This window comes from Chiloscyllium plagiosum, unplaced genomic scaffold (assembly GCF_037043375.1).
Source record: "Chiloscyllium plagiosum isolate Xiang-an unplaced genomic scaffold, Cpla_swu_hap1 HiC_scaffold_13, whole genome shotgun sequence".
Lineage (NCBI taxonomy): Eukaryota > Metazoa > Chordata > Chondrichthyes > Orectolobiformes > Hemiscylliidae > Chiloscyllium > Chiloscyllium plagiosum.
The window spans coordinates 62,714,344-62,731,425 of record NW_028270151.1 but is presented as its reverse complement, the minus strand read 5'-3'; the positions used below and the strand labels follow the sequence as shown (position 1 = coordinate 62,731,425).

The 17,082-nt window shown below is 38.0% G+C and overlaps 1 protein-coding gene across 1 annotated transcript in view; it reads right to left on the bottom strand.

The window, feature by feature from the left end:
* Window positions 1-17,082, bottom strand: part of cul3b (cullin 3b) — a 62,456-nt gene that overhangs the window by 12,201 nt on the left and 33,173 nt on the right. Inside the window, exons 5-8 of the mRNA XM_087993676.1 lie at window positions 15,919-16,033; window positions 15,538-15,766; window positions 10,604-10,749; window positions 7,697-7,873 (exon numbers count right to left, since the gene is read on the bottom strand). Of these exons, the coding sequence (XP_087849802.1) occupies window positions 7,697-7,873; window positions 10,604-10,749; window positions 15,538-15,766; window positions 15,919-16,033 (667 nt within the window). The remainder of the gene's footprint in view (window positions 1-7,696; window positions 7,874-10,603; window positions 10,750-15,537; window positions 15,767-15,918; window positions 16,034-17,082) is intronic.

Here is a 17,082-nt window from a genome sequence, read left to right as displayed (position 1 = left end):
GGTGAAAGATGCTCTTTGGTCTACCCAAAACTTGTCAGTCTTCCAGAATAGGGCGTTGACCTCAACCAGTTGCACACTGGCACATTCCAAGATCCAGGACTACATGCTGAAGGACACACTAAAATTTGGGGTAGCTGCTGTCGAGGTGCAGTGGGGAAAGACCACTGTCTGGCATCTTCCTGCTGAAGCACAATGGGAGTCCATTCAGTTATCAGACACTCTTGGTGCCTCAAGAAATGTAAAAATAGTCTGGTTCAAGAAAGATAGATGTGTCTTTGGATTGTTTGATAGAGTCAAACTCCAACATTTGCATGTTTGTTTCCTTCATACGTTACTATACAGAACCAAACTGTGCCTGTGATATGTATTATGAATAAAGTGTGTTTTGAAATTAAAAAAAACAGGGCTCACTGCTGACTTCAAACTTCTATCAGAAAGATCTAACAAATCTCTATAGCAGAGATTTCCTTTTACCAAGATTAGTTTGAGTTTGCTTCAAATCAAGGGAATATCCACGAGTCCAGCAGCAGCAATGATGTTAAGCAAGGAAGGCAGCCATACAAATTTAAAAATCCTCAAACAGCAAAACAGGAAGTAAAATACTCTGAACTTGTTAATTTTCATTCAACATTTTAGAAAGTGAAATAAATTATTAGGACATATATATGAAATTAAGTTAAGTGAATTATCAAATGTAAATAAAACTTAAATGTAGGAACTTGACATTTGACAAATGTAGGACAACAGCAATTATTAACTCAGCAATCCACATTCAACAAAATGCAGCCCATAGAGGCAAGGTTTCCCACAGCGATTCTGCAGTAGGCTCTGGACCGCTGTCACTCAGGAATTAAGCGAGATCAAGGTTCACTGGCACTCAGACAGCCCCAGCACAAGGGTTTTTTTTAAGCAGGTAGCTGCTGCTCAGTGTGGTGTGGGTGGGGCCGCCATTAGTAAGTGTTCCTAATCGAGACACCAATAACCACAATCCCAACCATACAATTCGCAAGAAGGCAGCCAAAGCAGCTTCTGCAGGTAAAGTTCCCACCCATCATTTGTAAAATACTGACACATGTAGCTACTAATCAGTCACTAATGGACTTAATTAGTCAAAGGGCAGGCAGGTCATCTACCAGGTCACGAACTGAACACCAGAAAAGGAGACAGGACAATTAACTTATTTTATGTTTCCCTACCTCCCAGCCTGCAAGTTGGGAAATCTAGAAGTCTGGCCACAGGATCACTGACAGCAACTTCTGTATTTCCATGCTCAACTGCACACCTGCAGACTCCAAAAACTGCAGTCAGTTTCAGGGAAGTGATAAGTGAATACCGACGGTTTCACTATAATTAGGATCTCAAAATCTTGGTCAATTACATTCAATTTTGGTTTGATTAGTTTAAATTCAATTACATAAAATCAGTACACAAATCCATATGTTTTCAATTACTGGTCACACTATCTAATCAAAACAAATAACTGAAGCCAGTTAACCAATTAAAGCAGACCAAGAGCATTAAAACAGCCAACTGAAAAATGTCAGATTTCAGAACAATCTGACACAGAAACATTTCTGTGTTTCAATCACAAACTAAAGACTTTTTGATTTTATTAGGAGATTGCATTGTTGAGTTTATCCTTAATAAATTATTGTGGGTACCTGTGTTTGATGTCACCTCAGCAAATGTGCACACTGCGATGATTTGACAGATTTTTTTTGAGAGATAGGAAAGGACTTTGATATTTGAAAGATTAAAAATACACAGTTAACATGAATTCAGCAAAGACAAAATTAGCAGTTTAACTGTGGAAAATATCAAAGACTTAATAGAATTGTGAAATGTACCAACTTTATGAAGGATTGAAAGGTCAGACAGCAGCAACCTTAGGCTACAGTAGAACAGCCAGAAAGTAATTGAGAATCTTGGATATTATCTAACCAGTTGCATCAGCAGAAAATAAAGATACTATTTGCTTAAGCTCAGCAGTTTCATTACAGTTCTTAAGTATGCAAAATGCTGGCATGCGTTTAGGAAAGATTGGAGCATACAATATGTAACTTAAACAGCATCAGCAAAACATCTGGTAGAATGGCTGTCAAAATGTGAGAGGTAATTTCGGTTTAAACTTTAAGATGTGCCTGGACCACAGACTGATCTATAATAAAAGACAAAACTTTTGTTTCTTTTCTAACAACCATTTTATATACTCAAAAGTAGAATAGTTTAAATTGTGCAGAATGCTGACAATTTGTGAGCGATAGTAAAAACAAGCAGGCTCTTGATTGATGAAGCCATTAACACAGCAGGGAAGGATGAGTCCTTGACTGATAAGACTGCCAGCACAGACAGAGAAGAATAAGTCTTTGACTGATAAGACTACAGGGTGAGAAAAACAACAACTTTAGAGACTCTGAAGACATTTGTTGCAGACTTTGTGATAAAAATAATGATGTTTTTAAGAATGTGAACCTCATGGCTTGTTGGAGCCAAGGAGAGGAGGGACTTGTGCTGTATATAATGGGAGACTTTGTAAGCCTCAGCGCGCCTTTTCTTTAAGGGTGCCCGACTCTGCAGACTTGACTTGTTAATAAAACTTTGTTTTCCTGAATTTGTCTAGAGCGATTATTGAGAAGCGATTTTCGTTTCTAACACAAAATGAAACAATAAACAATAGGTGCAGGAGTAGGCCATTCTGCCCTTCAAGCCTGCACCATTCATTATGATCATGGCTGATCATCCTCAGTCAGTATCCTGTTCCTGCCTTATCTCCATAACCCTTGATTCCACTATCCTTGAGAGCTCTATCCAACTCTTTCTTAAATGAATCCAGAGACTGGGCCTTCACTGCCTTCTGGGGAAGAGCATTCCACACAGCCACCACTCTCTGGGCGAAGAAGTTTCTCCTCATCTCTGTCCTAAATGGCCTACCACTTATTTTTAAGCTGTGTCCTCTGGTTCGACACTCACCCATCAGCGGAAACATGTTTCCTGCCTCCAGAGTGTCCAATCCTTTAATAACCTTATATGTCTCAATCAGATCCCCTCTCAGTCTTCTAACCTCAAGGGTATACAAGCCCAGTCGCTCCAATCTTTCAACATAAGATAGTCCCGCCATTCCAGGAATTGACCTTGTGAACCTACACTGTACTCCCTCAATAGCCAGAATGTCTTTTCCTCAAATTTGGAGACCAGAACTGCACACAATATTCCAGGTGTGGTCTCACCAGGGCCCTATACAGCTGCAGAAGAACCTCTTTGCTTCTATACTCAATCCCTCTTGTTATGAAGGCCAGCATGCTATTAGCCTTCTTCACTACCTGCTGTACCTGCATGCTTGCCTTCATTGACTGGTGTACAAGAACACCCAGATCTCTCTGTACTGCCCCTTTACCTAACTTGACTCCATTTAGGTAGTAATCTGCCTTCCTGTTCTTGCCACCAAAGTGGATAACCATACATTTATCCACATTAAACTGCATCTGCCATGCATCTGACCACTCACCTAACTTGTCCAGGTCACCCTGTAATCTCCTAACATCCTCCTCACATTTCACCCTGCCACCCAGCTTTGTATCATCAGCAAATTTGCTAATGTTACTATTAATACCATCTTCTATATCATTAATATATATTGTAAAAAGCTGCGGTCCCAGCACTGATCCCTGCGGTACCCCACTGGTTACCGCCAGCCATTCCGAAAGGGAGCTGCTTATCACTACTCTTTGCTTCCTGTCAGCCAACCAATTTTCAATCCAAGTCAGTACTTTGCCCCCAATACCATGAGCCCGAATTTTGCTCATTAACCTCCTATGTGGGACTTTATCAAGGCTTTCTTAAAGTCCAGGTACACTAGACAATAGGTGCAGGAGTAGGCCATTCTGCCCTTCGAGCCTGCACCACCATTCAATATGATCATGGCTGATCATCCTTAATCAGTATCCTGTTCCTGCCTTATCTCCATAACCCTTGATTCCACTATCCTTGAGAGCTCTATCCAACTCTTTCTTAAATGAATCCAGAGACTGGGCCTCCACTGCCCTCTGGGGAAGAGCATTCCACACAGCCACCACTCTCTGGGTGAAGAAGTTTCTCCTCATCTCTGTCCTAAATGGTCTACTCCGTATTTTTAACCTGTGTCCTCTGTTTCGGCACTCACCCATCAGCGGAAACATGTTTCCTGCCTCCAGAGTGTCCAATCCTTTAATAATCTTATTTGTCTCAATCAGATGCCCTCTCAGTCTTCTAAACTCAATGGCATACAAGCCCAGTCACTCCAGTCTTTCAGCGTAAGGTAGTCCCGCCATTCCAAGAATTGACCTCGTGAACCTACGCTGCACTCTGTCAATAGCCAGAATGTCTTTCCTCAAATTTGGTGAACAGAACTGCACACAATACTCCAGGTGCGGTCTCACCAGGGCCCTATACAGCTGCAGAAGAACCTCTTTGCTTCTATACTCAATCCCTCTTGTTATGAAGGCCAGCATGCCATTAGCCTTCTTCATTACCTGCTGTACCTGCATGCTTACCTTCATTGACTGGTGTAGAAGAACACCCAGATCTCTCTGTACTGCCCCTTTACCTAACTTGATTCCATTTAGGTAGTAATCTGCCTTCCTGTTCTTGCCACCAAAGTGGATAACCATACATTTATCCACATTAAACTGCATCTGCCATGCATCTGACCACTCACCTAACTTGTTCAGGTCACCCTGTAATCTCCTAACATCCTCCTCACATTTCACCCTGCCACCCAGCTTAGTATCATCAGCAAATTTGCTAATATTATTACTAATACCATCTTCTATATCATTAATATATATTGTAAAAAGCTGCGGTCCCCGCGGTACCCCACTAGTCACTGCCTGCCATTCTGAAATGGAGCCGTTTATCACCACTCTTTGTTTCCTGTCAGCCAACCAACTTTCAATCCAAGTTAGTACTTTGCCACCAATACCATGCGCCCTAATTTTGCTCACTAACCTCCTATGTGGGATTTTATCAAAAGCTCTCTGAAAGTCCAGGTACGCTACATCCACTGGCTCTCCCTCGTCAATCTTCAGAGTTACATCCTCAAAATATTCCAGAAGATTAGTCAAGCATGATTTCCCCTTCATAAATCCATGCTGACTCTGACTATCCTGTTACTGCTATCCAGATGTGTCGTAATTTCATCCTTTATAATTGACTCCAGTATCTTTCCCACCACTGAGGTCTATAATTTCCTGCTTTCTCTCTCCCACCTTTCTTAAAAAGTGGTACATTAGCCACCCTCCAATCCGCAGGAACTGATCCTGAATCTATCTTAACAAAAGTTAAGATTTTGGACTGAAAGTTGGAGCAAAGCATCAGCTTGACGTTTGAGAATTCAAAGTTTTCTGTGGTTTACATCTAAGATTCAGGCTGAGTAACTCAAATCCCACAATCTGAAAATCAATAGTTTCCTGAATCAGGCATTTTTCTATTCTAATCTTCTAGTCATCAATATGAGTTAAATTAAACAAAAAAAAAAACCCTATTTGAACAATTCAGTTAGGTGCTACATTGATAGTGTGGCTCTCAACAAGTTATCAACCTTTCTGTTTTGAGTGCCACTCTTTCTCATGCTCTAAATGACCCATTGACCCCAGCCAACCTGGCATGGCCTGAATACCCATAGTCCAATCTGTTCAACTTCAACTCCAGAAACATCCAATTTCAGGCAAGGGCTCAGATATAAAGGTGCCAATTTTGAAGTACTCTACTTAGTAAAATGTTACATAAAAAGCCAGTATTTAAAAATACAAAACAAGACATTCATCCATCCATGTAAACTGCAGATGCTTTACTGGGGTTCATACAGTAATGTGTTGTGAAGTTTAAGAGATCAAAGAGCAATTACTTTTGGTTAATGTATCAAAATATTTGAAATTATCTCATTTAACAATGTACAAAAATGTGCATTGCTCAAATATTCCTCACCTTCAAGTGACATGAGCAAGTTAAAAATCTAGTATGAACTACCATGTTCACAAAGTCTGCAATTTAGAGGTCACTCCAAAAAAACAGAAACTGTGTACAACACTTAAACAAACCTCCATAGTATCCAAGGTTCTTTCCCTGGTTGATGTTGAGTTAGTGAAGCAAATCCCGAATCTCCCAATTCCTTTGGTTACTAAAACTTACCTGCAGCACCTTATTTCCCTACCTGCACAGTTTATATCATTTACAAACCTATTCCATGTTCTCACTGCATCAAACTTAATGAAAAACCTTTTGCTTGCAAATTACTTTTTCTGTCTGGTTCACCCTAACTCTTAAATAATCCCCACACTATTTTTCACTTCTGTACCCTTTACTATTCCTATATTAGTCTTCCATGTATCCCACCTATTTAACCCGAATGCTGGTGGCTGCCTCAGCTTGCCTCTGAGGAATCCACCCCAGATAGCTCAGTTTCTTTAACAGCCTGGCACTGATGTTTTCATCAAGTCATTTAAACATCTTTTCCTATTGCCTTAACATTCCAATCCTCTTCCTAAAAGGGTAGAATGAGAATTAGGAAATTTGTCTGTTGTGTGTCTGGATCAGCATTCTGACAGAGCTAGTTCCACTCCTGTACTCTTTTCCCACTGCCTTGCAAATTTCCCCCTTCAAATATTTATTCAATCTTTTTTCGAAAGGGATTATTAAACTAGCTTCCATCACCCTTTTATGTAGCACAATTCAGATCTCATTTTTGTAAATGTGTGACAAAAGCAGAAATTGCTACAAAAACTCAGCAGATCTGGCAGCATCTATGGAGACAAACCACATGCTTTGGATCCAGTGACCCTTCTTCAGAAACCTTTACTGATTATAATATACAGCAATAGGAAACTGGGAAATATGATAAAGTGCATGGAACATGCAAACTACTGTGACCACGCTATTAATTCCATCAGCATTTCTACTCTAAGGGGCAAGTGACGGTCCGGTCATTGCTGCACTTTTACAATAATTAGATTAGATTACATTAGATTACATTACAGTGTGGAAACAGGCCCTTCGGCCCAACAAGTCCACACCGACCCGCCGAAGTGCAACCCACCCATACCTCTACATTTACCCCTTACTTACCTAACACTATGGGCAATTTAGCATGGCCAATTCACCTGACCGGCACATCTTTGGACTGTGGGAGGAAACCGGAGCACCCGGAGGAAACCCACACAGACACGGGGAGAACGTGCAAACTCCACACAGTTAGTCGCCTGAGGCGGGAATTGAACCCGGGTCTCTGGCGCTGTGAGACAGCAGTGCTAACCACTGTGCCACCGTGCTGCCCATCAATAATGGGCCAATCAATTCTTTCTATGCTACAACGGGTCTATAATGAAATCAGAGTTATTGACTGCTATGTTATACTTCTAAAGGTCAGCAGGTGGAAACAGTAAACAGTTATTATTCAAATAGCATTTGAACATTCTTGAGGCACTTGGACTCGAGGTGCAGTCGTGGTATCCCTTCCTCTGTTCCAGGAGGCCCTGGTTCAAGTTGCACATGCTCCGAGGTGTGCAATAACATCTCTGATTAGAACATATCAACATAGCCTCTGAATGAGGGTTAAACATTAAAAATACTGAGGGAGAATTCAGAAAGATCTTAAATTCCACAGTACTTTATTACTGTATTTCAAAAAAGGAACTAAAGCTGAAAAATTGCAAGAAATACTTACGCCTTTTACTCCTTTTTTAAGTTTGTCATCAATAAATAATGACAAATACTCTGGGGATCTTGAGTTGAGGTTAAGAAAGTATTCAAAGTCACCAGCTATGGTCTGTTTAAAAAGACGATCATTATTGAATGAATCCTGAAGGAAACGATCAAATCTGCCTTTCAGATCAAGGAGACCCTGTTTGAAGAAAAACATGCATGTTTAGTCTCCAATCCCATTCATTGCAGTGGATTCTGGTTTTAAAAACCTGTGATAAATCCTCATATTACACTTGAACTAATTATTTCCAAATTACATGTATTTTAGAATAATTTAAACAATTGTTAGAATATTTTCTTTTTCTGATAGTTTAGTCATTCAAAGCTGGGTCACTTATCTCCATAGTAAAATCACATCCAATACTGAATGGATCAGCAATCATACTGTTGTGGTAATGGAGCCAGCAACCACCAATTACAAACATCATTCTTAAGCAGTCTCTCAGGATTGAAAATGACTTTCTTCCACTCAACAACAGTGACTAAATACTTCAATGTTGGAACTGCATACACTGCCACAGTTAGGGGTAAGTACGAATTAAAGAGACAACTGGGCTTTTGTATAGTCCTTCCACTGTTTGCATCTGACCTCCATCTGGGTCTTTGGAGATGCTCAGCATGGTCTGTGTCTTCACAGATGCTCTTTCTGTAACTTAAAAAAAATCTTTTGCTTTCAAATCCCTTCTTCTATCTGGTTCACCCTAACTCTGTAATAATCCCCATGCTGTTGTTCACTTCTGTACTCTTTATCATTCCTATATTATTCTTCCACGTATCCCACCTATTTTACCGGAATGCTGGTGGCTCCCTCAGCTTGCCTCTGAGGAACTCGCCCCAGGGTTTCATGGTCCTGAGTTAATGATGCCCAAGAACTGGAGGAGGGGAGAAATATTTCAGAGAAACTTTAAGGATATTCTTGGAAGTTTTTTCTTAACCTCCTGGCAACTACTTAAAGTTCAAAGTAGAAAGCTTAATTTAAAATTGTGTTAGATGTGCAGCTCATGTGGCCTCATGCGATTCTGTATGACAAATCATTAGTAAACTTAGGAATGTTGACCTGAAATAGGACAAGAATACTAGCGTGCTTTTCCTGCCAGTGGACTTGCAGGATTTTGCAGAAGCATCACTGATGTTATTACTCAAGGGATGTAAAGGTGCTTGCTATACATTGTCTAAGTGTCTGAAGCATACAGGTGAATTGTTAATACAGCTGCCTTATAGGCCATAAGCTTAATATCAGGCTTGATGTCTTTGTTATCACTCTGTTCCTCAGATAGCCAAAAGCTGCACTGGCATGCTAAAGGCAGTGCTGAATTACAGTTTCAAAGGTATGGCAAATGATTCACATTGTCAGGAAACATAGGACAATCAGAGGCAGTGCTGCATGGCAGGAGAAGGTGGTAGAGTCCTTTGTTTTCCAGATGTTTGGTCTAAGGCCTGTTCTTTCATGTGTCTCTGTGAATACATCAAGATAGTTTGCAACACAGATCAAGTTTCCTGCCCTTCCTGTAGGTTAACTCCATACAATGGGAAGTTTCAAACATATGGAGTGGACAGTCATAATAAGGAAGATGGAGTTGAGTATTGGTCCAGAGAGTCTCATTTGACCCCAGTTTGCATATACATTCGGTTTCTGGTGCATCCTTTGCTGGGGATCACTGCTTGTATGCCATTGTGCAACATGCAAAGGATGATGCCAAATTTCTGCAGGCAACCAAATTTGAGGAAAACATTCTATAGTTATTGCCAGCTTACAGGATCAAGGCTTCTGAGTAGTCAAAAAAGCAACGTGGAGAGGTTTTTCTTACTCTATCATATTGACAGATAAAATCTTCAGTGAGACTCTGGTAGGAACACATCAACCACTAGAAGGAGACTATGAAGAATTTTTGAAAGAGCCTCCCTACAACAAACAGCAAAATAACCCTCCGTAGTTACAGACTTCTCCTTTTCTGAAGCTGGCCACAATTACAGTCTTGCAAATCTGCAGATATGCTCTCCTCGTTCCAAATGAGGGAGATGAGGTGGTGTACACAAGCCAAGAATGCTGCATTATTATTTTTATTAATTTGTGAACGTGCACACACCCAACACTCTGTTCCATGTAGATGTGTTTTAGAAGAAATAATTGGGCTGCTTCTTTCTCCCACCAAAATGCATGGCTTCACATCTATGTTTGAAATCTAACACTTAGTAACAAATTTGGAGAATTGATATTTATCATCTTGAATTTTGCAACTTTTCCTTTGCATTAACTATCAACACACATTAATACACATGTAAATTTACAGAGACCAGTCATAAAATCTCTTTCAACCACACAAATCTAAATTTATACTCAATACATTTGTCATCTTATTCAAATGTATCAATTATTCTGATCAGATATATTTTAAGACATTTAATTCAATCTAACCTGCAAAGTTGTATATGAGGTCAGTGCAAAATGAAAGCATGTCCAACATCCCACCCACAAGTACAAAAAAAAACTAATAGTCGCTTGGTAGTATAGAATTTGAGCACTAAAGATAAGACACATTTTGTCATGCATTCATAGACACAATTTGCAGGAAACACTAAAAGGGAAAGGAAAATTTATACTGCATGAAAGGAGAGTGCTAACTGGTGACAAGTGGACTTGATATTTTTTGCAAATTATTTTGAGGAGTGCAAGATGAAAAGCTTCAATAAGAATCTTTTTTCAGTAATACGAAAGTAGATTTGTTAACAGTACAGATTGATGAACTAGTAAGTGCAAGTTTTAAAAAACACACTGCAATCCAATTCACTTGCAAATTTTGATTCCAGTTACAAGTTTGTTTCTAGTTAAAACAAATGGAATAAAAGAACAGAATTATTCTATGCTGACCTGAATGTAGTCCACTGGATTCTTGCCTTCGCCTTCCTCAGAAACTAGTGCCTTGCCCTGTTCTCTCAGGTAGGAACTCATACATTCGCACATGGTTTTCAGGCCATTTGGCACACGACTGAAGAGCTTGTACATGCATGCTAAGTCTGAAATAGGATATGAAGGAAATTTTTGTACTAGCTTGATTGTGCACTACAAAATGGCTCTACAGTGTTAAATTTTCAAAATATGTAGAAACATTAAAAGTTAACAATGCTAAATATCTCTCAAGAGCATGTTTTACCCTTGCAGCACGATCAATCTTATAGAAAAGAACACCGCAGCTTTAAAAAAAATCAAAGAGATTCAGATGTTAACTTTGTTTAATTTTCCATTCAATATTTCCAGATGGCTCTCAAGAATTTGATCACTACTCGATATATAAGTAGATTCATCAAGCAATTATTTGTTTCAATAATCAAGGAGAAACTCAACATACTAAATAATGGGCAAATACTTTATTTAAATACAAATAAGTCCGCCAGGGCTTGATTCTTACCCTATTAATGGATTCTAATAAGAATAAATGTCTGCGCACAGCAGCTTTTCAGAAGACTAACAAAACATCTATGACTGAAATAACCGTGCGGAGACTGCCTTATCTTAACAAGAAATGCACTGACACATCTTACCATTTACTCAAAACAGGTTGGCTTGGCAAAAATTTAAAGGAGCATATTGATAAGAATTTACAATAGATTTGAGAACTAAGTTGCTCTCTTAACAAGTATAGCCAATTCTATTCTGATTCATGGATGATTCCAGATATAAGTGGTAACTGGAACTGTGTAGTGAAACATCTCCATTTACAACATTAGATGAAATCCCACAGCAAACTGCCTGTCATCTTGCAGGTCTTCCAAGTAGTTCTGCTGAATATAAATACAAGATTTTCAGATAACCATCTGTTAAGCATAGAAAACGTGGCTTCCATTCAAATAGTACGTAAAACTTGGTCCATCCTAGCTCAAGGAGCTACTGTGAATTTCTGTCTTTACTCATTCTGCTCAACACACTGCAGCGCTTGTGCTAGTAAAATAAACCAAACGCTGTTTCTGAACAGCACACAAGACATATTCCGCCACATTTAGTCCTTTGCCATCCCTGCAAAATTGGCAGAGTTGATCAGTGCTGTTTTTAAATTCACAGGAACACCAGTCTCTCGAGCTTGCTTTACCATTTAATAGAATCAAAGCTGATCATTGGCCTGACAACCATGTTCCCATTTGTTCTCCATATTCCTCCAATCCCTGAAAGCTTAAAAATGAAGCAGCACCCACAGGCCCCAAGAATAGAAATATCCAAAAGTTGACCACCTTGTTTCCACTCAGTCCTATGTGACTGATCCCTTATTCTTAGACCACAACCTGTGAGGGGAAGCAATCCTTTCACAGCCCTTCACAGTCTTGCATCCTTGAATGAGATCATGTTTTATCTTCTAAACTCCAGAGAGCACAGGTTCAAGTTACTACACTTTTCATCACAGAATGACCCTCTCAATCCAGTCAACTTTTGCGGTACTGCCTCCAAAGTAAGTATATCCATTTTTTAAGTATGGGAACAAAGAAAATTGCTGTGTGCAAGAGCAGTCTCAAAGCTCTGCACGACTATAGTAAGACTTCCTTCATTTTGAACTTCAATTCCTCTACAATGCACGCCATTTTCCTAATTGCTGTGTGTACTTGCAGGCTAACTTATTATGATTTTGTCATACCCAAGCCGGATTAAGACCGAATGTCTGACTAACATTGGAACTGTAACAATTTCCAAGAAATCAATGACTTTATTAACCCGGGAGGTGCCAGCAATCATTGCTTGGGACCACACCCTTACAATTCTCAATGGCTTGCATTCAGAAACATATAGAAACTGGCCAAAAATATGGACAAAGCCAATTAAAGTCATAGAATCATAGAGATGTGCAGCATGGAAACAGACACTTCGGTCCAACCGTCCATGCCGACCAGATATCCCAACCCAATCTAGTCCCACCTGCTAGATTAAAAGGCATAACACATCCAATCAATACAGCATATTAACAATAAAGCCAGCAGAATATTTAATACTACAATTAAGCCAGAGAGCACAAGTCAGATTCAAACACTGCAGTGTTTGTCAGATTATACCAAAGCACCATGTTCATCAATGAGAGAGACATTCAATCCATAAAGACAGAAGTTGGAATTAGTATTAGGAGTTTAAGAATAAACTTTTAAGCTTTTTGTTTCTCCAGATAAATTTTCTGAAGCTTACGAAATGGATGATGATTTTCATTCATGACTATTTTGCAACACAAAAATAGAACAGAGTCTGCATGCAAAATATGATTGATGGACTTTTGTACTAAGATTAGAAAAGCATTCAGGCAATGGATGCCTCTTATAAAGTCCTGAACTTCCCAAAACAACAAAATGTGTCTACCTATTATGAAATAAATTGTGAACAACAATGGAAAAAAATGGAAGAGAAAAATCCTTAAACCCCTATAACTAATCTAAAGATCCTGTCGAATCATGTTAGTTGAAATCCCTGCCTAGAGGTTGGTCGTGCAGTAGATTTCCACTAGCCTTCACCCTTGGTTTAAATCCAGCTTAATAATGGGACAAACAGGGTATAATGGCCATGAAGATTCCAAGTAGATTTCTTTCAACCTAGTTCTAAATGGGCATTAATTGTAGATCAGACTCAAAGTCAGAAAATAACTGTTACAAAGATAGAAGAATATCACAATAATGCAGGTGGGACATCCAAAAAACTGAGGTAAAAGAAACATTGACAGGACAGTTTAGAGCCGGTTCTGTTGCTCTGAGCTATGAGTGGTCATTGTTGGTACTCAGTGCTCAAAATATCAACCTGATCAACACAAAACAAACTGTACCCAGTTTATTGCAAGACATAGGAGGCACACACATTACAAAAATGTTAATGGAGACATTACAATTGAAAATGAGAAGTTTGTATACATTAAATTGATGTGTTGGAGTGTGTTCAAGGCTGCCAAAGCGCTTGGATAATATTTGTAAATAGCTTTTACCATATCAACTTCCATCATACCCTCACTGCACAGGGCAAATTCACGTGTTACAATCTTGCGTCAGTGCCAAGCCTCCATTACATTCAATGTAATTTATTTAAATGATACATAAAACTTCAAAAAGTCACTGGCAGTAAGATAATTACAGCCTTTAACTCACTCTCTAATAATCTACATTAAAAATTAAAAATAACTTCTGTTTCTTACTATTCTTGGGATTGTTCCAGTGTCTCCGTACTGTGACAAAAGGATATTTTGTGGTTTCTACACAAAGGAGGCCAATAATGTATGTTATAAACAAAGCTGTACTTTATTTTTCATACCTATAGATTTTAATGCCCTTTCAATTACTCAGATCATTTGTATAATTTAAGTTTAAAAAAAACTGGTGTTTGAAGTTTTGGGTAAAATCATGGCTTATATTAAGACGTATGTTAAATTGAAAAGAATATTTGAGATCATGGGAACAAACAATAATTGGGTACTCAAAATATACCATATTCAGCACAATAATTAGCACCTGGAGCAATTTTGCCACATCCTTTAAAAGGTACCTTACCTTATTGCCCTAACTAAAGCGATTTGTAAAATACTAATTAGGCCACATTACTGAAAATGGTTCGGACTACTGTACTGGAGCATGATAGCAATTTACTTGATATTTGTAAAGGAAAATTCTAATGTACGACAAAATAAATGGTGACTGAAAGATAGTAACACCTGAAAGTTTAAAAGACATGAGACCATGCATTTAATAGAAAATTATATATAATCATCTAAATCCAAAGAGTCTGTTATAAGCATTGAACACATTCCAAAATAGCTATTTTGTAACTTCAAGAAGTGCCGATCAGATCAGCAATTTCCAGTTCACTGCACAATGAGTTTGTCAGATACTTGGGTTATCTCAAGCTGTTAAATCACTCAAATGTTCCAAACTTCAACTAGCTAGGAAAGGCCAGGGCAAACTATAAACCTTAGTCTTCCATTCTTGAAAAGAAATCCCACCAATGTATCAATTTTAAGCAAAATTGTTAAGTGATTTCAAGTTATTAGTCTCTGGCTAAGTCCAAAAAGGGAAAACAGAGAAAGCACAGCAAAAGGATCAAGAATATAGTGTCTGTGCATGTTAAACATAAATCATGTGTCTCAGTTTAGATATATACCAGAAAGATAAAACTAAAACACAAGAAATAGAAATGGTGGAAATAGAAAGATTGAGGAAATGAAAATATGGAAATGGCCTTAGAAAAGCAGCTGAACTTAAAGAAACTTAATCCATCCTGGGAGCACTGAATTTCCTGGAGCTGCTAATATTTGAAAGGTTTACAGGACGTTCAGTAACATTCACATTTTTCTGGACGCTTACTGTTTGGAGATTACATTTTCCAATATCAAAAGACACAGGTTGTTTTGATGCATCTTCACAACATTTGCAAAGTATTGGGATACTTTACAACACACAGCTAACTTTTAAAAAAAAAACCTAATAAAAACTTTGCTGTACTTTCTCCAAGGAAGTGTTCACAGATATACAATTTTACTTAACAGACAAATTTTCACTTGCACCCTCAAATAGAAAATGGTATGTCATTTCACTCAAAAGGTTAATAAAACATAGCACCCGAATTCACATTAAAGCCAAAACAAAACATAAAATGAATTATCCCTGAACTGGAATAACTTTAAAGATGTTCACTATACCTTAATAAATGCTTCAAATAATAGCAATTATAAACTCAGCACAAATTAATTTAAACATATATAAATTTGAACTCTGACAATATATATCCCCAAAAATGAAATGTACAAACTGAGCAGTAGAAGTCACTTGAGAAAAAAAATGCCCTTTTGAATTCACCTTCTGTTTTTCCATTTTTTAACATATGGACTAGGCCAGAGTTTTCCATTTCTACAATAGTCTTCATGTGTTTAGAAATTAGTTCCCTTTCCACCACCTTCACAATTGGTTCTTCTGTGGATTTATCAAGACAGTGCATGACTCGTTCAATTTCTTCATTAATCCGTGCTTCCACTTTCTTAATGTATACAGATGCACTATTCTCTGCTAAGAACTTCTGACTTTCCATCTACGTAAAGAGAAATATTTGACCATTTTAAAGTCAGAAATAGATTTGCATTACATAAATGTTCTTAACACTTTAAATTTACTAATAACTATTGAAAGTAAATCACAATTAAAAACAATTAACCTTGAAATAAACTACAAAATTAAAGATACCTGGAAAAATTCAGCAGACATTTCTAAAAACGGAGCCTCAAAATCTTCCTCATACACTGATCGACCTTCTAAGCCGAGAATCATTAGCATCTGACAGGCATTCCGAATTGCACCTCTAGTCAAACAAAGAAAATATAAGAACAGGTTACTTACGAAGATTGTTTTGGAATGTATCAGAAAAAAAAAGGCCAATACTGAGCAGATCAGAACATACAACATAACAGTATTAAAATTTAAAACTGTGGCAGAATATTACGTTTAAAAAGCACATTCTCAGAGCAAGCTTGAATTTGTCAAGGCTCCCTAGGTATAATGTAATCTACAATCTTTTAAGTGGAAAATTCAATCTGATCGACAGTAAAATATCTGGTTCTTCAAACAGCCTTCTGCTCCACAAGCTAGCAAAAATAGTACTGTTATACTCAAAATTAATATTGTATAAGTAAATCTCTACCATTAATGGCTGCTAAAGTATTTGCATCACATTAGGAAACTCTTTGAAGACTAAACACTGAAAACATTGTGCAATGATGAAACAAACACAAGACAAATATACTTTCACACTGTAGAGATTCTTTTCTAAGATAACCACACCAATTTCTGGATTTGTATTACTTCTTTTCTAAAAAGCCAGATTGCACCAAGTGGAGCAATAATCACACAAATAATACCATGCCACTAGGTATTTACAAATTAACAATTTATAATGAATATACTTTATGAAGCTATCAATTTAAGGATCACAACTGAAAAACATTTGTACAACTGCACAGCTTTGTGCTCAACAGTTAGCCTACTGATTAGTTTTCATTAGGACTGCAAGAGTTTATCACCATTGGCAAAGGAACTATCAAACTGAATTTGATTGGAAGTATTGTTTGAAAGTGTCAGAATTCTAGCATTTTAACAAAACTTAAGCTGGCCTCCTCTTAACTCCTCCACAGCAGTTCAAGGCAACAGTTCATCATCACATCGTCCAGGACAATCAGAGATCGGCAATAAATGCTGCCTAACCAATAAAATCTACATCCCAGCAAATAAAAAGATGCATAAACATTCAAAGCTTCGTTATTAAATATGCATTGCAAAATCTAAGCAATGCAGAATTTGTTTAAAACAAAATTTTAGCTGTCATTAATATATGTAGCTTTTGTCAACAAATAT